Source organism: Lipomyces tetrasporus (assembly GCF_029532465.1).
Source record: "Lipomyces tetrasporus strain NRRL Y-64009 chromosome Unknown POJ06scaffold_3, whole genome shotgun sequence".
In the NCBI taxonomy this organism is placed as follows: domain Eukaryota; kingdom Fungi; phylum Ascomycota; class Lipomycetes; order Lipomycetales; family Lipomycetaceae; genus Lipomyces; species Lipomyces tetrasporus.
Genome location: NW_026611598.1, coordinates 400108 through 426271, shown reverse-complemented (window position 1 = coordinate 426271; position 26164 = coordinate 400108). Strand labels below are relative to the sequence as shown.

Here is a 26164-nt window from a genome sequence, read left to right as displayed (position 1 = left end):
CGACGAGATGAGAGCAAAAGATGCGAGACTCGAGAGGACTGACAAACTCGAGCAGAGAATGACTAGAGTAAAATTGCAATCGAGAGCAACGGCACGGATTATTTTATTTGCAGCATACTTGATTTAGGTGTCGGCCTCGAGTGCGCCGCTGTCGCTCGAGGCTGACTCAACGGCTATTTAGCGCAAGCGTTCCGCGTTATCAGGCTATCTCCTTTTTTGCCACGCCAGTCACTCTCATCAGTTTAACAAGCAAACCCCCCACACACTTATTTGGTTCACTGTTAGAGCAAATAATATATCCTACCCTACTCAATGACCGACAGCTGCACGTGATGCACACGACAAATGGACGTTACCCGGCAGTCTTCGTTTAATGTAGGATGGAAAGTATGATATAATTCTATTTCTTCTGCATTGCGAACGAATATCCACAATATATATACGGCAATACCGCATCTAAATCCACAAAATGCCAAAGGAGCGAGTAGAACAAATAACCAATAAACAGATCCTAAATGGCATAATGACCGAACATAAATCAAGGACGGAGTAACACATGATGACCGCACATAAAGACCGTGATGACCATAACAAACAACAAAAATATACAAAATGAGTGGCAGTCTCTTATTCAAGCCAAAAGAGACAGAGAAAATGTAGTAACCAAACAATCCAATATGATCGCAAACAAGTTGAAAATATGACATCCATATCCGACTGGGAGACATGATAAATTTATCAACGCGACAAGTCTACAGACGACTCAAACAGAAACACCGGAGCCTGCATACGTGCCCCAGAACGTCAATCTGATTGCCATGTAACTGCTAGCTTCCTCCGTTTCTATACTGGATACCTGGTAACGACCATCGCCAAGCGACGTGAGCTGTCCTCTACTGACTCTATCAATGGTGTCTGACGACGAGAAAACGAAGTTCCAAGATCTGCCAATTGGCCTATTAGTTCGAGGCGCCGAGTATAGCGTACCGACAAAATTCGTCGAGTTCAGTCGCTGAGTTGAGATTCCTACGATATACGCAGCAGCAGCATCATCAACTGCAATACCGTCTAAACCAGACGACGACGCCATTGCACTTATTGTAGCAGTCGCAGTTGCGGGCGCTGAGTAAGCAGTGACTGTGCTACTGACATATCCTTGAGCACCAGAAAACTGGATCTGCTGAATAACAGTAGGTGTAGGTACAGTGGTGGAATAGGTAATCGTACCGGTTGCCTTCAGATCGTTGACCACGGTCTCCGTCGAAGCGGCCGAAGTGCTCGCTAGCGTCGTATTAGGGTATCTCGATAGGGGCAATACGTCAACCGCGTCCTTGATAACAGCAATCGAATCCGGGTCGACCTGCCGCTTCACCGGAACATGAGGGAAGTACTTCTTTCCAATTTCATGGTTGTAGAAAGGCGAGTGAAATGGGTTTCGTCGCGCGTGCATATGGGGATTCCGCCTTGGAGGTGGAGCAACTACCGGAACACTCCTCCTCGTGAGATCAGGTGGCGCACTTGCTGAGCAACTTGTCACAGTATCTGCTCCGGGATAGTCGCAATAGACATAGGATGCATCGGTCTTGCACATGAGACCGGTATAGCATTGTCGGACAGCCCAAGTGCCCCACACGCATTGACCCCAATAATAACCATTGCAGGCCAATTCGCCGTGTACTGCACATGGAGCTCCGTCAATCGGGCAGGAAGATACCTCGCTTGGTCCTGTAGCACTTGCCCCACTCGACGACAAGGATACCGTAGCCGACCATGGTGGATTCGTGACGAACGTCAGACTAGTTGACGATGCTGACGCGGAATCAATAACTGTATATGCGCTAGTTCCGACGGTGTTCGACATCGTCGTGGTCTTCTCGTCAGAATCGGTGCGGCTAGGAGCCGGAACAACTGTGAACACAGACGTAGTGGGCGCTGCATTACTGACGGTACGCTCAATAGCAGTGTACTCTGAACTGCTCGCCCCCGCCGCATACGTTCCGCTAGACCATTCGGACTGACTTTCTGCAGTAGAGCTTACACTTTCCACAGTCGTTGAGGTCGTAAGGACGCCAGTATTCGACTCCGTAGGACTATCAGACGACTTCGCGGTAGGCTGGACTGTCTCAACGGAAGTAAACGTCTGGCTTGTTTCTGCTGAAATAGCATCGCTAGAACCAACATATGCTGTAGACGAGATCAAAACCTCGGCCGACGTAGAAGTCTCACCTAAGCTTGGCGACTGCCATGGTGATGTAGCCTCGCCAACAGAAGATGTAGTGGAGCCAATAGTCGAACTCGTCAGCTTTGCCTGTACCGCCGTGGAAGTAATTGTCGAGAAGAAAATAACCTCCACAGGAGTTGAAAACGCAGAATTATATACTGTACTGGTATAAGAAACAGTCTGCGTAACCACTCCTCCATCTAACGTTGTGGCGCTCGACGCAGGTTCGCTTGCAGATGGAGATACAGACACGACCGGATATGTAGCCGTGGGAGAAACTAAGCCCGTAAACGATTCAATCGATGAGTCTGTCGTCTCCCCAATGATCAAAGTCTGGACTGACGACGACATTGTGACCGAGGAAATAGTGATGACAGTTGCCTGTGCGGACAGTGATGAAGCTGTTCCTATTACCCATGCTGTAGTCTCCTCTCCGGAAGACCATCCCGATTCATCGCTGGCGCTGGCAGTGGCTGAATTGGTAACAGTAGCTTCCGTAATCGTCAAACTTAGATTGTCGGCAATTGTAGTCCAGGACATTAGTGATGAGTAATCCGCTTGCGTGGAAATATCTGACGTCGATAATGCACTGGCTTCTGCATTGGCTGCCGATACGAGACTAGCCTTTGCCAATTGAGCGTAGTTCAGACCGTCCCGCGGAATGTTATTGTACGCCTGAGATGCGTCCCTGAACACGTATAAGCAAAAATTTGACGAGCACGGCATCAGAAGGATTACGTACCACATCATGATACCGCCAAAACTCGAATACGTAGACATCAACTGCGCAGCAGCCTCGTTCAGTGTGTCAATAGTAACATAGCCGGTTCCAGCAGCCGTCGAAGACGCAGCAACTCCAAGGTAGACCCTCACGTCAGTGTTGTAGCTCACAGTCTTCGCAAACGAATCCCAGGCGTCGAAATTGAAGTTTGTTGTTTCGGTGACGCTCCATTGGTCCATACCACAGTAGTTGTTGAAAAACTGAACAAAGTAGAAGTCAAAATATGAATTTACCATGGCATCATTGAGGAATGCGTCAGGCATTGGGCACTGGGGCGCACCGGATATATACATGTCTTTGTCGGTATAGTCTGCATAGTACGACCGCAAGGCCGTAACAAAAGCTGCGTAGCCAGTCGAACTACCGCCTTCAATATCGAGATCAAATCCGTCAACGACAGCGTCGCCAAATGGACGAGTATTCGACCAACCGCCGCCGAAAAGGTCCCACAATGTAGCAGCAAAAGTCTCGGCCTGGCTGTCTGATTCAAACCCGTAGGATCCCGTCGCGCCGCCAAGCGACAGAAAGATTTTCTTGCCATTGTTCTGACAAGTAACAATATCTTCACTATAATCGGTATCAGAGCTGTTCTAGAATTTGGTGTCACGAAAGACATACGCAATCTGGGGGCATTGTAGCAGATGGGTACCGTCAAAATAGCTTCCTCCGCCTACGTCAAACTCAGTAAGGATATCTGTCCGCTGGTCCTAACTGCTTTATACTCACATGAACCGGCAAAGTTGACGTCAGGAAGTCCACTCGACGAATCGAAAAAGACGGATAAAAACGCCAGAACAATGATCTAATCATGTTAGCTCCGCTTCTCTTCCATGTTCCACTTTGTTCCACAGCTCACATCGTTTGTCGAATCCTGGCAATACGATGCCAGATTGAGCTGCGATCCGACTTCGCCATACGAATTCTGACCCCAGTACATAACCATGTTCGAGTTTGATGACCCATCGAAAGCGTATGTCGTTCTCAGTACCATAGCCGACAATATGCTGCTGACTATCAGCCGCAGTCCCGAGTTGGCCATTGTCGAATAAGGAATTTAGAAGGAAAGTGTATATGAATTAATGAAAGATTTGACTCGTGGTTGAGAATCAAATGACTGGAACCTGTTGTCCAGCAACTGGTTGAGATTGAGGGATATAAACGTTTGATTGACCAGCAACCAGGGATTGTGAAAAGAGTGAACGCAAAAATGGCAACAGACCAGCCGAGCCGAACGAATCGAATTATCCGAAAGATATTGTAGGAACGAATAAATCCTCACAGAGGATACAATGAAGTGAATCAGACAAAGAAAAAAGTCGGACGGAGGAGTAGAAAGTGCATCCTGAGCCACGGTCGGCCCACTCTGCCGAACCATGGCAGAGTCTCATCCCCACAGGTGACTCCGCTAGTTCCAAATAGAGCAGGAAATAAACATATCAAGCCACTGAGCCATATATCGACGATACCGTCAAAGTTCTCCGGGTCGTTACCAAAGTTGTCATTAGCGGGAACTCAGGTCCCTAATACGAGGAAACCTGCAGCAAACCAGCGTACCTCCTGCGCCCTCGCCATTGACAGTTAACGCCAATCATTCTTAGTGTGGAAAGGTTAATAGCTGCTGGCGAATCAAAGGCGATTGTATGTGACGCCACGGAGATGACATGCTAACCAATTGGGCTAGCTCCAAACATGTGCGACAATCTGTTGCCAGGGCAGCCGCGCCAAACAGCATCACCGTATGATACAACAGTGTTAAGTTTTTACCTCCGGGAATATTTGTTTTCCCACTGGGTTTTTGTTTTGCCTGGAGGAATTTTCCCTACACCTTTGTCCAAATGGATGTTCCCTTTAGATAGATTTATGTATGCGAGCACGTTCCTTGGTCGGCCGAGTTAACTTAGCCGTACGGGCCGAGGCGTGCGCTGAGCCTTGTCTCCTTGCCATCTGGTCTTGCCAGGTGGCATGCAGGATGGAACCACCCGATCTCGGCATTTTGTTCCTAATGTTCAAAATCCGGGGTTTTGGTGGCCGTTTAATACAAGTGTACAACTTATCACGAATCACGTTGCGGCAAGTAAACGCAGGGCCCACGATCTGGACTCACTCTATTTGTAAATTTCGATGGACACTCCAAAAGTCGCATATCATTTTGGCTTGCTGCTGTGTGATATATAGTTTTTAGAAATATTTAATTAATAAGCTGTCAGCTCCTAGGTTTCTGTCTACACGGTTAGTTTTCTGTTGAAGGCAGCGCAGTCATAATTGCAACTCTCGGACGCAGTCGTAATCGTGCTGATAGATGGTGCGATACCTTTCTAATTGTTGTAACCCATTCGGATCAGATTCGCGAAAACCCTTACCCACTGAGTTGCCAGACTTCACAAACGGCACGGATAATATCCATGCCAATTTTTCCTTATCCGTATCCGTATCCGTATCCGCGTAAAATATCTATATCCCTATCGGAAAGAGGATGATCCTACGATACTACTGACTATATTGACCACTCAACTGGGCTTCAAACCGCTATCTATTCAGCACTCAGTAAGAGACATAACCCTAACCCAGTACATACAGCAGTTGCTACTAATATCACTAATCGGATTCATGATCCTTCCCTCCGCTCACAACCACCCGCGCACCAAACCTCTGGATTCATTGGGACTTCCGTTCCCTATGTACTGAATATTTCGCAAATCACAACTCACTTAAACTCTCCCAGTATTATTAGTTTACACATTTGTATTTGTTACTCGTATCCGTGGATATCCGTGTATCCGTGCCGATCCCTAGCAAAAGTTCATGTGGAAAATCACGCTAGGGCTGGACACGATATCGCCTACAAGACGATATCGCCAGAGGAAATTCCTGACGATATTTTGGGCGATACGATATACGATATAATGGGTGAATATCGTATCGTATCGCCTCAAAGCGCACGTGACTCTCTTCCAGCAGGGGTTCGGCCAAGTAAGACTTTGGCTCTAATTTTAAAGCACACTTTGGCACTTTGCAGCGGATTACTTGAAAAAAATGACCCGTAATTAAACGAAAATAATAGAAGAACAGAAGAACGGAACGGTCCCCATATGTACGTATAGAAAGACAAACAAATAACCGACAAAGAAGAAAACAAAACAGAATTGTTGCCAATGCATGCTTATTGGGTAGTTCTGTGATAGTGAAGTATGCCCAGAGCCACTCAGTAACAGGTCTGGCTCGGGATCGTTTTGATGTGTGGGACGTACTACCGGCAACTGACGTGTCTTCTAGTACCTGAGAAGCAGATTCTTCAGGTAAGACATTTGTGCGTGCGACATTATCGACAGATCCATCAATCGTTGATTCTGAATCTAATCGAGGTACTTTAGGAAGTCAATCCTCAGGCACAGCTTCCTCATCACTACCATCATTGAGGAGGTAATAGTCGACTTCGCGACGGAAACGGGGAGGAAGATCATCCGGCTCGTGACTTGTGCCTGGACTGCGGAGGGATCTGTTAGACATTGGGATCTGATATTATAGAGATACGGATAGTTTTGATAGCCAAGTTCGATTAAAACTGGATGTCCTACTTCAATAGAGTCGTGTCAATGGTGATATCCTAAAGGAGTTTACGACCTCTACTTATACTTCTAGTGTTTGATTGGTCACCGCATTACCCTCACCCTGTATCGCCAAGTTGGCGATAAAATGGGCGATAATGTCGCCGGCCAGAAAAGTCCAGGCGATACGATATGCGATATGGGCAAAACTCGGCGATATCATCGTATCGTGTCCAGGCCTAAATCACGCAACATGTGACTGATTACTATTCATCGGTCGAGCTAAACTTTTTTCAGTAAGGTGCTGATATCCAGTATAGAAGAATTGGACGGAGAAAGCGCTGTGCGGCTGAGTAAGCACGGAACGATGCGAGAAGGGGCACGAGTCACCGCATCTTCGGCGCCCGACGGGCAAGGCTTACTTTCTCTCGGTGATGCGACCCCTGCGGCGTCGGACCTTGCAGTCGGAGTTATAGTAATAGTACACTAGTCACACAGTCAGCATTTGGCAATCGCTCGTCAGTAGAGCCATCGTTTATATTAACAATTGATCTTCCTGCCCTGTGTTGTGCCTTCATCTGCGTTACTCTTGTCTTACGTGATCATATGGGAGACCCGCAATTAAATACCCTCTACATTCTGAGTCTCTGAGTTTTTAGCGCTGCCGTTTATACCGTTTAAAGTAAGTACCGGAGTCCATGTCGTCCAGGGAGCGAGAGATCGAGTTCCCTCTTGAAAATACTGTAGTTGGTGCGCTTGCGAATGACAGCAAGTCTGAGTCACTGTCAAGCCCCGTTCGTGAGAAGGGGAATGCCCCGAGGAGCGAGATTCCCAATGGCGGTTTGGTCGCATGGCTTCAAGTTTCCGGGTCATTCATTCTATTTTTCAACAGCTGGTATGGATAATTGCCTAATAGTTAGATATGAAACGTTTCTAACTGCATTTAGGGGCATTTCAAACTCATTCGGGGCATTTGAAAACTATTATGTTCGAACCCAATTATCAAACCGCAATGCAAGCGAGATTGCTTGGATCGGTTCTATCCAGTCATTCCTTCTCCTAATCATTGGCGTTGTCACGGGCCCCGTTTTCGACCAAGGATACTTCAGACTGCTGGTTATTCTCGGCTCGTTTCTTACCGTTTTTGGCATGATGATGACGAGCTTGTGCAAGGAGTACTGGCAAGTTATTCTGGCACAGGCTGTCGTAACTGGTCTTGGGAGTGGATGTCTGTTTATTCCCAGCGTGGCTGTCATTCCGCAGTACTTCACGACCAAGCGAAGCGTTGCAACGGGAATCGCGGCTTCTGGTTCGTCTCTCGGGGGTGTTATTTACCCGATTATATTTCATAGTTGCAGCCTCAGATCGGATTTGGATGGGCTACCAGGGTTATCGCTTTCATCATGCTTGTCACGCAGGCCTATGTTCTCGCCATCATGAGAGTCCGCACTCAATCGGCCAGCAAGCGCAAGCTATTCGATGCTTCTGTTTTTCACGACCTTCCATACATGACATTTACCGTCGTCGTCTTCTTTGGCTTTGTGGGTGTTTATATCCCATTTTACTACATGGAAGGATATGCAGTCCACCACGGAATTTTCTCGGAAGAGACAGCGTTCTACTTGCTGTCACTCCTCAACGGCGGTTCTATATTCGGCCGTATAATTCCGAACTTCCTCGCTGACAAAATCGGCCCGCTAAATATCTTCATACCGTGCGCGGTCCTCACAGTGGTCGTCGCATTCAGCTGGCTCTCCTCGACGACGGCGGCAAGCGTTATCCTCGTCGCGTTCTTCTACGGCTTCTTTTCTGGCTCGTTCGTCTCGCTGCCGCCGTCAGTGCTGGTTTCGTTGTCGCCTGATATGAAGATGATTGGTACCCGCATGGGCATGTCGTTTGCTGTAGCTGGGTTGGGATTGTTGATTGGCACGCCGATTGCCGGCGCACTGTTGAAGACCCCAGCAGGGTATACTGCCACAATTTTGTTTTGCGGAGCCGCTGTTGCTGCTGGCGCTATTTTTGTTGTCATGACAAGAGCTTTGAAGGTTGGTTGGGTGTTGAAGGTCAAAGTATGATGATATGGGGCATACATGCATTGCAAGCGTGCATTTTGGAGGCGAAGAGATTCGATTGGGAGTATCGCATATCCGGTTAATTGCAAAAGCATGGACTCTGCATATTAATGGTCAAAGCATCGCAAAGTGTATATAATACATAATCTGATTCATATGTCGGCGTAATTGGGTTGTAACTAGTTTAATGATGACCAATAGCTAATACTTTTGCACGCAATCTCAAATCAATTAATACGGTTGCACCGTTGCAGCTCCTCGACGCCCATATGACTAGTGGTCCTGTTATCAAAGCCCTCAGTATTCAGTCAATGAGTCGCAGAGCTATGCGCTAGTCACGCACCCGACGTCCTTGGCACCGGCAATTTCTATGCCTTCCGGGCTGACGGCGCGATATATTCGAGCAGTTGAGCATTTTCTGGTATAGGCCAATTTGAGATAAGTTAATGGGCGCGACCCCGATAACCGAGATGAGCTAGAAATAGCACAGTCCAATGATTGACAAGGTTATGACTCCTATGAGATGTGACTCTCTCGTAAATTCGCATGAGCACATCCACGTCTTTCAAGGTTTATCACATCAGCCAATCCAACCTAGCGCGGATGACTTATCTGCATGGCATGACTCTTCTATGAAGCTAGGACGAATTGAGTCGCCATGGTTTTTTTGATTTCTTGAAATTTTGTTTTGAAAGGCAGTCCTATTGGCTCGGTTTTCTTTTGCAGGAATTGGTTGCTCAGCGTGCTACAGTAATCCACAGGTAGAAGGCGCTAGTTTGCAACCTGTGCGGTTTGCAAATTGTGCGGTGAGTCCAGCAATAGATGAGTTAGAAATTAAGCAGTCGGACCAAACTGGTCTCCTGGACGACTTCGAAGACCGGAAACGCTTACAGGATGAGGAAGAGCTCGCCGACGAACTAGAACAGGAAGATCTCACGAACAGTGCGCTATCACAGTCTTTCTGTCTCTCTATGTTGGTGCCTTCGTAGCAGCTTTAGACGGTACTGTTGTCGCGACGCTGTTGGCTAGCATTACGTCCGATTTCCACGAGTCTAAATCCGTGTCTTGAATCGTGACAGAATATCTCGTCGCACAGGCTACGTTTTAGCCGCTTGTACTGCTTACACTGCGAGTCAGTATTATTATTGACGTTGGGAGTAGCTGCTTGAAGCTGAGGAGAAACCCTACACTCCGACAAACCCTACACCTGGTGATGGGTTACGATTAAATGAGAGTCCTGCGCATAAAATTTCCCCCCAGCTCTAAAAGCAAAGTCTATTCATTCTGAAAATGCAATAACAATTCTGTCTGCTGTTGTCATTCTTGATTTCTCATATTTTTCGAGTTTATGAAAAAAGGTACGTTTACAATTTCATCCAGAGTCCGGTACCCAGGGGCGGAATGGAAAATCGCGATGATTACACAGTTCGTACCACATCTTTCCATCTCCGAGTTCCAAGCTGCGGACACAATACAACTATATTCAAGTTTCAGCCTTGTATGAGCGAATCTTTCCGCACTTTGTTTTCTATCAATCGATTTGTCTGAGAAATTGAAATTAACGCGTGGCTAGGTACCAACTCTTTAGTTCGGCTCTGCGGGAGCGTTGATGCGGAGGAGAATGATGAATGAAGAAACAATGTCTAACGACGTGCGGGCATAATATGCATGTTGAAAACTCTTTCGGTGTACAAAATTTTTAATGAAAGTGTCGGATTCGATTCATTCCCGCTGCCAGCGTCCTGCTTGATGGTCGAGGTTTTTGATATTTGCAACGATGTACTAATCAAATTCTCGAAGGTCTAATTGGTTTCTGTGAGTCTAAAATACTGAGGTCGTTGTGCAACGGTACGTTTTATTGTTTATATTGATATGCAATGACGCGGAATGTGACCTCGATGACGAACGAATATTCACACTGTGTGAGATATTATCTTCGATGAGCTTAACAAAATTACTGATTTAATGATTCTGAGAGATCAACTTTCGCGTTTTGTGATTGAAGTTGATGGCGCATGGTGGGTGAATTTGTTACTAATTGTTTATGCTTTAGCCTTTACGATATTATATCACCCACGAGCTGTAAACTGCCGATAAGCGATTGGAAGGCTAGGTGTATGTATATGCGCATGTAATGATTAATTGTGTTACTATGTTTCTATTAGCCACAATCTATTGAATTTTCTCAGGTGTCTTACGGCATTCTCTATTACCATTGTGTTGAATAACCAACTCTTTTTTTTTTTGGCTTTGACTCCTATTACAATGCAAAACTCGCGTCAGTTACCCGTAGTCTTAGCTAATTTGTCCCTTCAGTATCGATACGATCATTAGGTGCGAGAAATCCACTGGAACTTCTTTCCAGTGGAAGAGGCACGATTGCAAATCGGGTGTGCTAATATTTGTACTCGGAGACCTGCACCAATAGCTCAAGCTGTGCCAAGTTGAAATTCCAAGTATTATCTCGATCGTCAGATTGGCGGCTAGTGTCTGGTGATAGTCACAATTTCAGTAGTAGTAGGCCCTCTCGATTCTATGGTAACGATTTACGCGTTAGCCTAAAGGTCGGAGTTTTGTAAACTTGTGTCCTGAATCATACTTTTCGGCTGCCTCCTCGTTAGTCTTTTGGTTGGGGGCATCTACCGTTTCCCTACGGCGACCACGTGTCAGTAATTGGATTTAATCCCTCATTTTCGTCGACAATATGGTTTTTTTGGTCCTTCAGCTTACGTTTTGCTATTGATAGTGTCGCTCATCAGTCCCGGGACAAAATCGGAAGCTAAATTGATGGCCATAGCCGGGCTGTCTTAGGGAATGTGCCTCGTGTGAGGTGCATCGGGGGTACGTCTCTAGTGGAAATTATATCCAGGACGTCTGAGCTGGAACTTCGTCGATTTTATCAGATTCGTGGCGTATGCATTGCAATCTTAGTGATGCTGTTCAGATTTACGATGTTTATAAGTTATGTGCAGATCCACTTCCAATGGACGCATTGAAATGGAAGGCTTGTATCTTGACACAAAGGAGCCCGAGCGACTAATAGGGGATTTGGAATGCAATTCTGCTACTAGTGAATCACGTCGAAGCCACTCATGATTGCTACTAGGTATTGTGCCAATGCGCGTGGTTTAATGTTTGATGGCGACGATGGAGCTGGCAGTTCAAAATGCCACTTGGACTACTCGTGGGATACACTGGGCGTGATTAAGCATTGCGTTTTGGGATCTCAGAATCGTTGTACCCGCACTGGCACGGGCGGCGGAGACTCAGTTTGGGGCGGGGTTGACAGTCGACGCGCAGCGGTTCGGCAATATTATGATAGATAGCATAAGTAACTATTCATGAAAGCTTCGTGTCGTGATCCTCCATATTCCAGGCACTACCAATACAAAAATGATATGGATAGCTTGCGTTGTACACGACAAGCGGGTTGCCGGTGCATTGGCCATTTTCGTCATGATATGTGCCGAGGGAACGGGGTAGGAGACTTGACAAGGACTATATATGGTCGGGCTTGCTTGAACACAAGTAGCTCCGGTGAGCACGTCAGAAGCCGAGCATATCAGTCCCTGACTCTTGCCCTAGCGTCTATCTTGTTAATACTGCAGCAAACGAAAGATCTAAACCGAATGCCATGCATGCCATGACTAAGTTGAGAGCGTAAGCCGATGATCTCCGATGCGGCCATGCAGCAATCACACATGCCACTCACAGCCCTTGATAAGTTCCGCTAAATAATGATGGCCCCCTTATGATCAAGCTCAGGCGGATTGTACGTTGTCAGAAGTGATGGCTATTCATATAGGCCCAATGAAGGGAACCAGCATTCCACCGTTTTTTTTGCATGTCCGAGGCATGTTAGACCAATGAATATCATTGCTAGAAAACCTCTAGCTCCAGTTGTGGTTGATATACATTTCTTGGTATTATATATCAATATCCGCTCGCTCCAAGTCAACAACATCCGCTATAAGATTAAGCAACTGGAACGGGTTACGGTGAGCTCAACCGACGGTTAGCATGCGCAAGGTGGGAATCGCTCATCCTTGGTTCCAAATCCGGTTAGCCATTGGAAACTCTCAGTATCGTGCGTAATGGTGTCATCAGGAGAGGGCGCTGCTTCTGTGGTGTTCAGGGCGATGGCCTAAGTCGGCAACGATGCTATCGCCTGCCAATGAACATTCCGACAAGCCAATCTCAACACTGGCATGGAGCCAACCCAACCCAGTATAAAAACCCGGTGGTATAGCTCCCTATTGGTTACTCCCTGTGTGTCATTTCCAAGCCTCGTGAGTCATCTGACTGCGGGGAACGAAATACCCCCCCGGCTCATTGCTACCGAACTGTCTGTGGTGTGTGACAAGGCTCATGTTGTAATATGCGACCAGGTGTTCATTGGACAAATTACTGACGGGACATTTTCTGTGATTGATAACGTAATGCGTCGAAATCTCAGAAGCGTTATATTGATGGTCACAGGTCAGGAGTGACCATATTGTGTGACATTCCAAACGCGTTCTAGTCACTATATGAAATTTAGAATTTGGACGATTTTGTCACGCAAAGTGGACAGGTCTAGGGTTATGTCTTGCTCTGGTTGTGCTAGTTGAATACAATTCTTTCCACATCATTCTCGATTCCCCATACCCCAGACACTTATATGCACCAGCTTCAAGGACCAACTTAACGAGCCCCCCCTACCAAATCGGACCAGGCGGCACAAAACAATGATAGGCGATAACCAAAACCGAAATTAAATAAGGCTGAGCCGTAAAGGACCGTTGTGCAAAAGAGATGAAACCGAGGGAAACAAGAATATTTTGCAAGGAGAATTAAGTTAGATTATTTATACATCGTGGTCATTAGAATATTAACTAACCGTCAATTACGTAATAATCAAATACAAACGCTGCACATCAACTGACAATGGAAGACCATTACCATCACACATGTACATGACCACCATCAGAAACAATTTAAGATTAAATAGATATAAAGACGTAACTCAAACATTGAAAAAGAGAGATGGAAGATGACATTGGAGACTATTGTTACATGTATTATTACGACCGTCCATCCTGTACACAACACACACAACAGTATTATCAATAGTGACTAGTATTATCCTGATTAAAAGTGTGGAGTAGTGAAAGTTATTAAAAATTACATATTAAATATACGGAAAAGGAACCACCCTATTAAACGAGGAAACACGACGACTATAATCCATCCCAGTCAACAAAAGAAAACACCTAGCGATGAACAACGGACACCCAAACAATGAAAGAGACTTATCGATGCAGTATTGATTAATTACTTTGCCTCCTCCTTTGGCGCCTCAGTGGCAGCCGGCTCCTCGGTGGCGGCAGGCTCAGCTGCGGCCGCCTCGGTAGCAGGTTGTGATGCCGCTGGCTCCTCAGCAGCGGCAGTGGCCTGCTCAGGCGCAGTGGGCTCTTCCGCAACCGCGGCTTTGGCACCTGGTTTCTCTTTCTCCTTCTCTTTCTTGGGGACAGCCTTGTTTATAAACTTCTTGAGCTTGTCGCTGACACCGGACGGGATGAAGCTGCGTCGCTTAGAGGTCCTTTCTGTGGACTCAGGCGCAGGCGCAGCGGGCACCGGGGCGGACTCGACGACTGGTTCTGTGGTAGCAGGGGCTGTGAATGTGTGAGTCAGTCAGTCAGTTCAGCTCAACAACGCGCGAGTTGCGGCCATAAATACACGATGAGGATCGCAATACGACGTACCAGCAGCAGCAGTAGCCATTTTGTGTAGATAAAATGGGAGACGAAAATGCAAGATGCAGATGGGGAGACGATGGGATGAGAAGGAGGACAGTAAACAAGGGCGGGACGAGAAGAGGCCGGGAGTGCGAGTGCTTATATAGACGTCTATTTGCAAACGGGCAGAGCGAGCAGCCAGCACGCGGCCACCAGATCACGGGCAACCGCGACGGGCAACATGCAAAACCAAAAGCAAAAGGGGCGTGCTCGTCGCGTGCGCCATACCGAACGCCCGGCGATGAGCTACGCTAGCCTGATATGGCCTAGCGCGTTTCCCTGAATCTTGCCGGGGTTAGTCAGCGTAATATTAGGATGGTCGACTAGCTGGTTAGGCCCCCCTTCTAGTGTGTTCCACAATGGCGGCCTTGCCTGCAGCTGCAAAATATTGTCATTTAGGGTGTGGGTTCGAGTCTTTCCGTATGAGAGACTCGAACGAGAGAGCAAGTGCGTGTGACGTGTTCTGCGCAAGGAGGCCAGTGCTAGTAACACCCTGATCAGATCATGCGGCAGGAGGCTCACCGTTCCCCCCCTTGTTCGTGCGTTCCGGCCTAAGTAACTTGCTTACTAGTTACTACGGGTGCCGCACGCATATTATGATGATACGGTAACTAACTGTTGAATTGCTCGCTAAATATGCTAACCAACTGCTAACTGTCACAAGCAACACTCGCTAAATCTCACCGCAGGTAGCGAAGTCACACTCCACCTTCGCCGCCGTGTAATTTCTAACTACTGGCTCTACTTATCTACCGCTATGATATCCAGTAACATTCCTCATTCCCCAACTCGTGCCTTCATAGTTGCGCCTGCAGATTCATCGGCACAAAAAAAATTTGTTGGCAAAGCGCTCAACTGCAGTGCGCACAATGACGTAATACTGCCGCTAACAATAGCATTCTGGGTGTGCCTAGCCATGCGCTAATTCGCAAATCCTTCCGGTGGCGTTCTTTCACTCCCGCAGCGCCATTCCGACAAAAGTTCCGCTATTCTGGGCGTCATGCTACGGAGACTTGGAGTGTTTTTCATGACTGCAATGTCGTAATACGGCCCGATATAGCGAACACACTGGACTCGCTTGGGCATTGGCAATGACTCGCGTGACCGATGAGAGTTCTGCGCCGTGTGAACTCGCATATATATGAGTGAAGTCTACCCGAATATAACCACATCCGTCTGACAAATTACACCTGTATACCTAAAGCAATCTATTCGTGGGCTACGCTATTGGTCAGGTCGGGGTTAGTTAGGTGCCTCCAGCTTAGTCCCGACAAAAGTACCAGAACATTCGCAAGTCTAAATACCACAACCACGACCCCTTCCAATAGAAAATAAAATAAATCATGTTGCTTATTACTGAATGGGAGCTTGTTTTAATATTTTTCTGGCAGACTGTCGCGTCACAAACCCCTACACCGGCGGCGAGTATATAAAATTTGGCAAGAATGAATCGACGAATCATTAATCTGTTGCTGCCACAGACGGAATATATCGAACGTAGCAGTTTCTTGAACGATCCACGATCTTCAGCCAATCTTTGTCATGCACATAGGCGACAGCCGGGTCGATACCCAGATACATCAATACATGTTAATTTTACTTACTTAATTGACCGACGTCGCTTCACGTTGAAGACGACTCAATTAGGAACAAGTCATCTCACTGGTCATCAAAATACTTGGTGTCTTGCAAAATTTCTGTCAATTAGGTATAACCACTCATCGCGTCGTTGAAGCTGGACATCAGGCTCTATGGAGCGGGACAGCAAGAACCATCCAATTTCCAGGACCATCACAATACAGCATCCCATCGATATCCTCCTAAAAACTGAATCAATCGATAGATTTGCCATTAAAAAATAATGCTTCTATTGCTTTGTAAATGAAAATGAAAATCTGCCGAGATTTACTTGATTTTGTGAGGGCACTTTTACTAATTATGAGATCGGCAAAATCGAATATTCGGCAAATAATATTATTCAGCAATACCCAGCATTTGCGAATGAATCCATCGAATATATCGATTACTGCGAAAATTCGTATTCGGAACCGCCCTATATTTCTATAACTATCATACTTTTTTATATTAAATTAAGTTATATAATTATAAGTTAGTCAGTTATAGTTATATAAATTTAGAACTCTGAGCACAGAGGTCTGTGTTGTTTGCTTTAACTTTGGAATTATTTGTGTGTACAGCGCCTCAGCTCCTGGATTGAACGGGACAGGTACTTTATAAAGTTTAGATTATGGTTGACTAGTAGATTCTCCTAGTGCATCAGCCCGGATTGGGATGGTCTTGCCAGGCGTACGGATAATAACTGAGTTTATGTTCTTCGATTTCACACCGGTTAAGCCCTTAAACTGCAGTTATATCATAACCAGGACTTGCAAACCGCCGCACACGTGCACATGACGCTATTATTGTATCTGACCCGTCTGTTGTCTTTCCGATATCCAGCACGCTGTTCCGTAAATTCGCGGGTGGGCGACACCCTCACATCACTTAGCTAGATGACGTCATCCAGTTCTCTGGCGAAGATAAAACCCAATTATCCCACTTCAATTATACCACATATCTCTTCTCGATGGCAATCTGATATTGTATAGAATATTCTGCATCGGTGCGTACACATCAGGGATTCGGACGCGGCATTACTGCTGGTGTAGGAAGGCCGGATGGTCCCCACGAGTGCGAATTCGCATTCAACGCTTTCATCTCCAGTGCCGCTCCCCGTCTATTTCGGTGCCAGAACTGCTCGAGCTATATAGCGTATGTGTTTTAGCACTTAATCTATGACCGGCACCTGCATCGCATTGAACAAAATAAAATCTGAAACCTACCAGCGCAGCCAACTTCTCTGGCGCGTCCTCTTGTATAAAATGACCGACCTCAGGCAACACCTCTAGTTGGTACTTTCCCTGCATCTGCCCGATTGTCAACTTTTTATCCAATCTGTCTGTGCCGGCCAGTACCAGCATCTTTGCCGATCGCGCGTCCAGGAACTTCGAGGATAGGTCCATGAACCAGGATTTCCAGAACGGCTCTGTCGATGATAAATCCGTAACCCAGTTGTACCGTCCGTTTGAGCCTTGTTGGATAATCCCAGGTACTGAGACCGATGCCGAGACCGCGTTGCGCACAGTATGCGACTTGACACTGTCATGTCGTCAGATTGTGCTGGTTCATGAAAACTTAGTGTTGACTTACTGCCACCGGATACCATCCTCAAGCGACCTGAAATATTGCGGCCGACTAGCTAGGTACGACCGCATACTACCTAACCCCTCCAACGCAGACCCCTCGACGACATCAAGTACAACTAACCCGATTACAACCGGCTTAGCTATGTCGGCCGACGGCCAGAATTCTGAGAGTCGACGGACCGCTTCGGTCACGACGGCGCCACCCAGGGAGTGGCCTATAATCACTACCTCGACTGGTTTTTTGTCGTCCAAAGGAACGGAAGAGAGGCCCATTGCGTAGGCGACAATATTGACAAAATCTCGCGCAAGTGTATCTAGACTGGCGTCCCCTTCATTCTGATCGACGGACCTCGTTGCGCCATGGCTCCGTGCGTCGCAAGCAAGCACACCAACTTCGGGTAGAGATTCATGAATGCGCGCCGCGAGCAGAGAAAATGTCAAGCCGCTTGACCCAGCCCCGTGGTGAAATATGAACCATGTTGGGGATTTAGAGGCTGACGGTGTTGGTGCGGTGTAGTATACCTTGAACGCGCATGGGGGTGTAGAGAGATGAGGTGAACTTGACGCGCGCCAATACGCAGTCCACGGTGTTGCTGTGTGATTCTGTCTTCGTGGGCGTCTGTCAAGAACGGGTTAATATGTTTCAATCAACGATAGTCTGGGAGCGAACCTTGCCGGGACTGCGAATTCTGCCTGTGCAATGTCGGGGGACAGGGACGGCGTGTTCGATGCAGCTTGCTCGTCGTCTTCTTCATCCGCTTGATCTGCTTCTTCCGGAATGACTTGATCTGGCGTAAAAGAGGTCGAGAGTTTTGATTTCAGTAAATTTTTTTGCAGACTGGACATTCTTGTTCAATTCTATACTGTAGCAGCCGCGTGTAGCGGTCTGACGGGAGGAGGATGGGATAAACCGTCTTCGTTGTGAGGTTATGCAGGGCTGACGTTATCGCTCTATACCAGCAACGACCTGACAGTTCATCTCGATGTTCATTACAACAGCATCTCAATTTGCAGCATACATACATTAAACAGGCAATTTTTAATTCCACCCTCCCATTGCAAATACATACAAAACAAGGAGCCCTCGTCCACCCTGCTCCTTACACTCACTCCCTGCCCCCTGTCCATCGAGCTCGCGATCCACGCATTTTATCCTTACACATACACATTGCGACGCAAAAGTTACTTTGACTTTTTCGTTTCTTCTTCATTCTCGGCTTTGCCTCCCAGCAGTCCGTCCTCATTCCAGGCGAACATGACGTACCCGATTACAACAACATTGGCGACAAGCGCCGCGACGAGACCCGCCCATTGTCTATTTCCGCCTAGCCGTGACAATTAGCTCAATATCGCTTCACCAACAATCTAATGACGCGAAAGAGAAAATACACAGGTGACATACCGAAGATAAAGTTAACTGATAGGTAGAACGAACTTAATGGGGCCGTGACCATCGCGATTGTGAATATAGCCAGTGCCCTGACAACCTTACTATGTACGCCTACGTTAGAAACACTCAATTCATGAGATGTGACATGAAGACTTACGGAGGAACAGATGGCGCGGCCGCTGCCTGGGCTGCTTGCGATGATGATGCGACGGTTGACATTTTGATGGAATACCTATTGGATAGGTCCTATTTCCTACAAAACGGTAAATACATACTCCTCGCAAAACAGCCAATTGCCCGCAATTGAATGGAAAGCATTTCATGTACGTGCCTTGTTATTAAAATGTGACTTACGGCACTGCTATATAATCCCCGATAACCTGACAACCTTACTTCGGACGAGGCCAGCAAAGTCCTCGATCACACATGCGGCTTCTGCTGATATATCCGCTGACGCGATACCGTGATGCTATAGACGTATTCGCAAGAGCGTATTTTGGACACATTAAGATCGGCTGCGATGTTCCGCTGCCGCACCGTGATGCTGTACTCTGGCGGCCAAAATACCAATCCAACTTGCCAGCAAACAGCAAACAACCAAACTTTTTTGCGAGTAAAATTTTGAACAGCATTGGATAGAAAAGACTATACAAATTTGCTATATACGCTATATGACAATATATCACAGTAACCACCACCGACAGCACCTTTACCTGCCGCCCCGCCGCGCAACACCCGAATTTTTCGGCACGCAATTTAGCATGCATAAGTACTGCCAGACCATCCTATATACCCAATGTAACAAAACCGGCACAAATACAATAACTACAATAACAAAGCGACAATGCAGATACAAATAAGACACCATATTTCCCGACCCCGTGTGATCCAGCAAAGTCTAGGGATTTAATGAAGTAATATATGAAAATAATACCAGCAAGCCCATCCCCGTACGATATACAAACTTCTATGATAGTAATAACATACAATTAAATTAAATTTCGATAATTATTTATCGCCGCGCGGATCGCGAGTTTGCGCATTGAAGACATTCGAGCGCGTGGTTGGTTTCCTGCGACCGTAGAGAGCAACGCCAGCACACGGTACGGCTGCAGCTGAAGCACGAATACGAGTCCGGATCAGACATGTACTCGTCTAACATAATCATATTATCGCAGTCCTCGCATGCCAGGTCGCTGGCGGGGGAAACACGTCCTCGGGATCCGACGAAGCCTTGTTGCTGTGTTTGCGCTGCCAGGAAAAGTCGCCGCAAAGTTGACGCTAGGAAAAATCAGCACCGACTCCAAGTATATTAAAAAAATATAGAGTTGGCTATACCGTGAATATGCGTCTCGGTAGGTTTCTCGCTCCGCTTCTTGATGCTTGCAATGTGCCCGAACCCAGGCCCGCTGCACGACGACAAATCGAGATCTTCGTCGCATGCCTCGTGGATAGTCCGCTTGCGCGCCATCCCTGCGCTGTGCTGCAGTCCAAACGTCGATCCGCTGGGTGCGCCATGCTGAAACATGTTATACTCGGCGTAGTGCGCGTATTGCAGTTGCGGTTGCTGGTTGTGGAGGAACATCACTCGAGTCAAAATGGCACCACCCCCCACGCGATGAGAACCCCTGAAATGACAGGGGAAGTAACTGAGAACACGACTATGCAGGATCTAAGGGCGCGCGACAGTAGGCTATGTGCGTCGCGAGTATGTAGGGAACAAACGGGCAGAGTGTGTGATATGGGGAGAAAAAAACTATAAGGATAAGTCTTTCGCCGCGGGAGATCCGCCCCTTAGCAGCTTCGCATTGGTCGTCTTCATCTGCGATGAGCCAGCCCACAAAGACTTAAACGCGACGGGCCGCGCGAAAAAGTGTGATGGGCGCCGGCCAGCCCGATGCGGCCAAAATCCCAGCGCGACCTGCCGTATTCGGACGCGTCGTCCGCCACTCTGGGTATGATTATGGGTTAGGGTCCCACCCGCACCCGCAAAACCGTACGGAACCAGTACAGGTAACTCCACTGAAGAAAGATATACTATAAAGTTATAGAGAATTAAAATAGATCCTATGAAAGATGGTGCTACGTAAAAGCCCATTCCTTGCCATTATTAGATAATGGTAGCAAGTTACGGTTACGGCTGTCACGTGATAAAACGAGTGACGTAGTGGACAATCGCATGGCGGCGCCGACGCATTAATCCGTGCCTTTTTTAAGTATGATATTACAACTAACCGTCACAGACCTATCATCAGCATGACTCTCAATAATAATACCAGCTAGGCAGTTGTCCGCATAGTAGCAGAGCGCACTGCAGTTTACATGACCGAGCGACGCCGAAGCTCGTCGGAAGACCAGGCGTGGGATACCCTCGACGAGGGCATGACTCCCGCTATTGTAGAGGGTCTTCGGGACAGCGTGCGAGTCAACCGCGATACCCTGGCAGCCACGTTTCAGGAGGCCATGGTCACCGGTATCAAAGAAGCACTGTCAGATGAGTTTAGAACACTGTTGGCGACAGAGATTAAGCAGTCCTTGGGTGATATCAGGACTCTTTTCGCGGAGGCTTTGAGATCAGTCGCGCACGATTTGGAGCAGAACTCCGAGCGGGATGTATCAAATGCTTGGAATGCGACTGCGCCGCGAGCGTCGCTGGTAGCTGGCACTGGCACTGGCACTGGCACATCTACATTCAATGCACAGCAGCAGCCGGCACACTCGACCGCTGGTATTCCTGACCCGTCTCAGACCTCACGACCGTTAATTAGTCGGCCCGTCAGCATAGCGGCACCGGTAAATCCTGTGTCTACAATTCTCGCACGTCCAGCGTTAGCCAGATCGGTGCTGCGCACACCTCACCGGCTAGTTCCCACATACAAAATGTCAAGAGAGCTCGAGTCCGTCTTTGAGCTCTGGGAAGAGTGGGAGAACGGTCTCGACGGGAGACCAAGCATCAAATACCTCGAGTACAATTACGGAACCCAATGGCGCGCGAACAGCGCAGAGAAGCAGTTCTTTTGTCGGAGGAAAGCTATCATCGACGAGGTTAGCCGGGTGGCGGAGGCCAATGAGAGTAATATCCAGTATGCGTTACAAGCCACAGATGCAAAACGACTGGGGTTAAAGCCCAATTCGCTTGATAACTTTGGCAAGGTACTATTGAAAGAGCGGCGGGAGCGACGGTTGGCTGCGGATACGGCTGGCTAATCGATGACTCGATTAATGACGATGTAATACGATCCGATCAAATGAAACCTTGGTGTTGTTGACTATCATACATATCCATATGCAACTCCATAATGTACAATACCACCTGCGTGATATATTCACTCATCTAATACGTTATGATCCCTTTGAGCGCTTTTTCTATGTCTCTAGAAGCATTCGCCAGCACCTCCACGGCATTGCTAATGCTACTGACACTAAACACTTGCTTAGATGAGTCTCGCGTCTTCACTACCCGCAACCCGACTACCCGACCATCATGCCAAACAGTCAATAGCCCACCATCACTGACCTCTGCTTCCTCTCCAGTCGCGTCCACAAACACATTCTTGCCGACAATAATCCCAAGCTGGACAAGAGGTGGGGACCAATTCTGGCACAATCTATCGGCATCATCCCAGTCACTCGAAAACTGCGGAATTCCAATGTCGTCCTTATCGTCGTTATCCCTTCCGGCCGAGTCCGGCGCAAGTCTAGGCAAACGCGTATCTAGAAGTGCCAGGTAAGTCGTCATGGAAAATAACGTGAGCGGGTGCGAAACGTGGTCCAGAATAATGCCATCGACAAATATCTTATATCTGTACTTATTCGTAATCCGAAGTAACCGTAACGGCAGCGAATTCTTAATCGCCGTTTCCAACGTCGCACACAGCAAGTTCTGCAGCGGGCTATTTGCTGGCAAGCCGACACTGTCCATTTGTTAGCAAATACTCAGAACTGGCTGGCCCCGTCACACATAGATCTTACATGTCGCAATCAACCTCAACACTAATGACTTCTGACCCACGCGACACGGCAATGACCTCAGCCTTGACACCAACAATACATTCTCCACCGTCGTCTAACCGTATTCGCGCAGACCCGTTCGTGGTAGGTAAAATGCCGGCTGCAGCGTCAATAGGTCTGAACTGTAGATGATTCCGGCCGTCAGGTCGACATGGAGGCCGTTGCGAAAGAGATACGTTGAGGTATGATTCTTCTGTTAGCGACAGTGGCATTTTACTATTATTCACACCAGCTGCCGCCTGTTGCCGGTTTGGAGTTGCGATGATGAATCTGTGCGAACAAAGCCAACGCTGAGAATTCTCCTCAGATCAAGCGGGTTAGGGCTCCATCTGCACGCGTGAATACTGTGCCTGATGGAGCCACGCTATTAATTACTTCTTCCAGAATTTGAATAGCTTGAATTCAATATATTAACGGTTTATTAAATTACGTGAGACAGAATTGCAGTCGATAAGAGCCAACCTCGCCAATAACAGTGGGCAAGACAATACGCGAATGCAATGACAGCTCCCATTATCTTCATGACTATAAACTGTATTCTTTCCGGCTTTTATCTTATAATGGGGGCAGTAATCTGTTTGACAAACCAGTTAGCATCCTATCTCGAACGAGATGTCTTAGAAACGTTAGACCAATTGTAACATGAATCAGTAGTCAAATTCTTCCTCACTTGCTTTGACAAGTTGCAGATAATGTAGATAAGGTGCAAAAACACAAGTCATCATATAATATTATCGTAGAAAATTCTGAAGACAAGATGATGCTGTTACCTTTTCAGAGTTTTCGTGACGTTGTTGGTGTTCATCGAACACAGTCATCGGTCGGCTCTAAGAGTGCGAGTGCGCATGCAGCTTGTTGATCCTTTGTTCACTTTTTATCCTGATTTCCATGCCAGAGAAGTTCCTTCAGTAGAGAATCGCAAGCTATTCGGGACATGATGGTGGTGATATAATAAACAAAATTTTCTACTTTGTTGATCTTGAAGACGTGCAAAACCGATCCCTGCATTCCAGCACCTCTCAGTGAAAATATTGGGACGCAGTTAACTATTCCTCTTTGGGACTAAGCTAACCACGTCCGTTTCCGGCTTTATGGAGTCATTATTCCTTTCTTATGTTCTTGACCGACATGGGCGAACGCGAACCATCCCTCGCCGCGAAGTTTGCTAGCCTTGCAATGTGTTGAACATTTTGACGCATATTTACACAGTTTGACATTGGCACCGTCAATCTGTGGAGGGATGTAGCTCGAAGCAAAGCCTGAGCCATACATTGCAAGAGGAATCGTCGCCACAAAATAACCGTCACTCAAAGCACGTAAACTACGAATACCTATTTTGCAGCTTCTTGCGCGATAGTCCATTTTTGAAAGTCGAAAGCTATCCTTGAGCCGAAAGTCCTAACGGATGCAATGTCGTCCCAAAGAGGAACAGCTGGCAAGGTCCCTGTGCTTTTTTGCGCGTGCAAAACTCTGTCTCGGGATTAGGGCTTCGCTGTTCAGTCTTGCGCGGCCATCGAAACGCCATCAAGACACCACGCCTCGTCGACCCAATTGGTACTCAGACACCACGACTGCTGCCTGCATACGCAACATCTGACTTCAAATAGGAGCTCTGTCAATTAGTATCTTCTGCCGGAGTCATCTACGGCTGTTGACTCATAAGAAAGGTACGTAACGGCATGGAGTAGAACTGTGGTCGTGTTGGATCTAGTTTTGATTCGTTGCCTGATAAATCAGGGACGAGTTATGAAACCGTTTGGTGACTGATCGAGTTTAGAATATCTCGAGTACAGTTTTGCGTATAACATCTGCTCAACATGACGATTGCAGACGAACTTAGGACCCGTAACTTTAGGTACTTAATCTATTTTAATCAATGAGGATTCGCGAGATTGAAGCTAATTCAACGTAGTTTATACGGCCAATGGTGAGGTTTCACGGACCGCGGTTCGACAACCTTCGCGAGTCGGTTTGTCGGTCCATGGAACGATGTTTGCGAAGGTCTAACATGAATTATCAGGGTCGGAATTCTTTCCATTATTATTTGTCTCGCTGTTGGCATTGCAACCATCTTCTCCTTCAATGTCGGTCTCATTATTTTCTCCGCCGTCTGCATGTACGTCACCATCTGAATATACCAGTCTCCTCATGGCGTCAACTTCTGTGGCGGATGTAATCTAACAGTGCAATAGTGCTACCGGTCTCACGTTAATCTTCGTGGAAGTTCCATTCCTCCTTCGCATTTGCCCCGTCTCGCAGAGATTTGACGACTTTGTCCGAAAATTCAACAACAACCTTCCCCGCGCAGGTTTCTACTTGATGTAAGCTCCAACGCTTTTATTAGTACTCTGCACGTTGGCTTGGATGATGCTAACGAGACAGATTGGCTCTCATTCAGTGGTTCACTCTTTTTATCCGCGCTTCGTCCCTCATCGTTGCCGCCGTGTTCCTGACTATTGCATCCTCTTGCTATGCTATTGCCGCGCTCAAGAAACAGGAATTCACTTCGTCTAACGCGCTCGGAGGCCAGGGACTTGCTCAGCAGATTATATAAGATTATATAAGATGCATAGTCAAAGCAATACGGGTCAGAAAGAATGCAAGCTGGACAATCTGATCAGGACTAGTACGTAAATTGTTGGATCAGTGCGAAAGATGAATGTGTGATCTTTTATGTAAATTTATTTGGAATGGGTGTTGGTCAAAGTCTGGTTATACAATCATTGAGGAAATCGATGACGAAATGGAATATACCGATAAGCTTTTATGTATTTTTGTGGAATGATGGACTTTTTATATAATTATCTATTAGGATGGTTTGTTAGCTAGGGAATATAGTCCAAATGTATGCGATCTTGATATCAAAGGACCTCGCGCAGGTGGAGAGATATTACGACGTATTATTGTGCCAGAGAATAATTATGCTATTTAGTGCGCATGGTCGTAATTCAAAGTAAGGTCGTAGTAGTAGAACTGTGGCTGCCTTCCCATAGACACATCGCCGCGACTAGAAAACTAGATAAGAGCAGATCTGGTCGTTACGTAAGTGTCCAGATTTTCCAAATGATTTCGTCTGGCAATCCAGAATATTTACTTGAAGAGTGGTTGTCTCGCTGCGGTGTGCCCCATTCAGTTGTTGTGGATGGCGGTCCAGAACATCA

At 47.1% G+C, this 26164-nt stretch overlaps 11 protein-coding genes across 11 annotated transcripts; 4 read left to right on the top strand and 7 right to left on the bottom strand.

The window, feature by feature from the left end:
• Positions 1-763: 763 nt before the first annotated feature.
• Positions 764-4041, bottom strand: POJ06DRAFT_266392 (uncharacterized protein; the record flags this gene model as incomplete). The annotated part of the gene is made up of 5 exons (XM_056189148.1): positions 764-2909; positions 2964-3569; positions 3621-3672; positions 3729-3804; positions 3859-4041. The coding sequence occupies 5 exons, from the start codon at positions 4039-4041 to the stop codon at positions 764-766; spliced, it is 3063 nt and encodes a 1020-aa protein (XP_056045228.1).
• Positions 4042-4747: 706 nt separating this feature from the next.
• On the top strand, positions 4748-5047 carry POJ06DRAFT_247869 (uncharacterized protein; the record flags this gene model as incomplete). Its single annotated transcript, XM_056186948.1, has 1 exon — positions 4748-5047. A coding segment is annotated over exon 1 (172 nt), but the record flags the coding sequence as incomplete, so codon positions are not given.
• A 788-nt stretch (positions 5048-5835) lies between these two features.
• POJ06DRAFT_247866 (uncharacterized protein) lies at positions 5836-6683 on the bottom strand. The gene is given in 4 exon segments (XM_056186947.1): positions 5836-5873; positions 5886-6010; positions 6078-6367; positions 6410-6683. The coding sequence occupies 3 exon segments, from the start codon at positions 6507-6509 to the stop codon at positions 5993-5995; spliced, it is 408 nt and encodes a 135-aa protein (XP_056045226.1). The 5' UTR covers positions 6510-6683; the 3' UTR covers positions 5836-5873; positions 5886-5992.
• Positions 6684-7245: 562 nt separating this feature from the next.
• On the top strand, positions 7246-8622 carry POJ06DRAFT_236440 (major facilitator superfamily domain-containing protein; the record flags this gene model as incomplete). Its single annotated transcript, XM_056185898.1, has 3 exons — positions 7246-7442; positions 7495-7873; positions 7900-8622. 3 exons carry the CDS (start codon positions 7246-7248, stop codon positions 8620-8622), a joined length of 1299 nt encoding a protein of 432 aa, XP_056045225.1.
• A 5310-nt stretch (positions 8623-13932) lies between these two features.
• Positions 13933-14382, bottom strand: POJ06DRAFT_266390 (uncharacterized protein; the record flags this gene model as incomplete). The annotated part of the gene is made up of 2 exons (XM_056189147.1): positions 13933-14273; positions 14364-14382. The coding sequence occupies 2 exons, from the start codon at positions 14380-14382 to the stop codon at positions 13933-13935; spliced, it is 360 nt and encodes a 119-aa protein (XP_056045224.1).
• A 2648-nt stretch (positions 14383-17030) lies between these two features.
• Positions 17031-18448, bottom strand: POJ06DRAFT_280494 (Alpha/beta hydrolase family-domain-containing protein; the record flags this gene model as incomplete). The annotated part of the gene is made up of 4 exons (XM_056189884.1): positions 17031-17159; positions 17240-17555; positions 17607-18221; positions 18273-18448. 4 exons carry the CDS (start codon positions 18446-18448, stop codon positions 17031-17033), a joined length of 1236 nt encoding a protein of 411 aa, XP_056045223.1.
• A 168-nt stretch (positions 18449-18616) lies between these two features.
• Positions 18617-19296, bottom strand: POJ06DRAFT_70643 (vacuolar ATPase assembly integral membrane protein VMA21). The gene is made up of 3 exons (XM_056191437.1): positions 19150-19296; positions 19005-19093; positions 18617-18927 (listed from the first exon to the last, which is right to left on the bottom strand). Exons 1-3 carry the CDS (start codon positions 19209-19211, stop codon positions 18785-18787), a joined length of 294 nt encoding a protein of 97 aa, XP_056045222.1. The 5' UTR covers positions 19212-19296; the 3' UTR covers positions 18617-18784.
• A 327-nt stretch (positions 19297-19623) lies between these two features.
• On the bottom strand, positions 19624-20958 carry POJ06DRAFT_247845 (uncharacterized protein). The gene is made up of 2 exons (XM_056186946.1): positions 20331-20958; positions 19624-20273 (listed from the first exon to the last, which is right to left on the bottom strand). Exons 1-2 carry the CDS (start codon positions 20575-20577, stop codon positions 20005-20007), a joined length of 516 nt encoding a protein of 171 aa, XP_056045221.1. The 5' UTR covers positions 20578-20958; the 3' UTR covers positions 19624-20004.
• A 178-nt stretch (positions 20959-21136) lies between these two features.
• Positions 21137-22263, top strand: POJ06DRAFT_70689 (transcriptional activator of glycolytic enzymes-domain-containing protein). Its single transcript, XM_056191438.1, has one exon. The coding sequence runs from the start codon at positions 21315-21317 to the stop codon at positions 22197-22199; it is 885 nt and encodes a 294-aa protein (XP_056045220.1). The 5' UTR covers positions 21137-21314; the 3' UTR covers positions 22200-22263.
• POJ06DRAFT_70613 (ribosomal protein S5 domain 2-type protein) lies at positions 22263-23267 on the bottom strand. Its single transcript, XM_056191436.1, has 2 exons — positions 22965-23267; positions 22263-22906 (listed from the first exon to the last, which is right to left on the bottom strand). The coding sequence occupies exons 1-2, from the start codon at positions 23213-23215 to the stop codon at positions 22327-22329; spliced, it is 831 nt and encodes a 276-aa protein (XP_056045219.1). The 5' UTR covers positions 23216-23267; the 3' UTR covers positions 22263-22326.
• Positions 23268-24710: 1443 nt separating this feature from the next.
• On the top strand, positions 24711-25749 carry POJ06DRAFT_70575 (uncharacterized protein). The gene is made up of 5 exons (XM_056191434.1): positions 24711-24858; positions 24916-24930; positions 25024-25119; positions 25196-25324; positions 25386-25749. The coding sequence occupies exons 1-5, from the start codon at positions 24821-24823 to the stop codon at positions 25555-25557; spliced, it is 450 nt and encodes a 149-aa protein (XP_056045218.1). The 5' UTR covers positions 24711-24820; the 3' UTR covers positions 25558-25749.
• Positions 25750-26164: the final 415 nt, after the last annotated feature.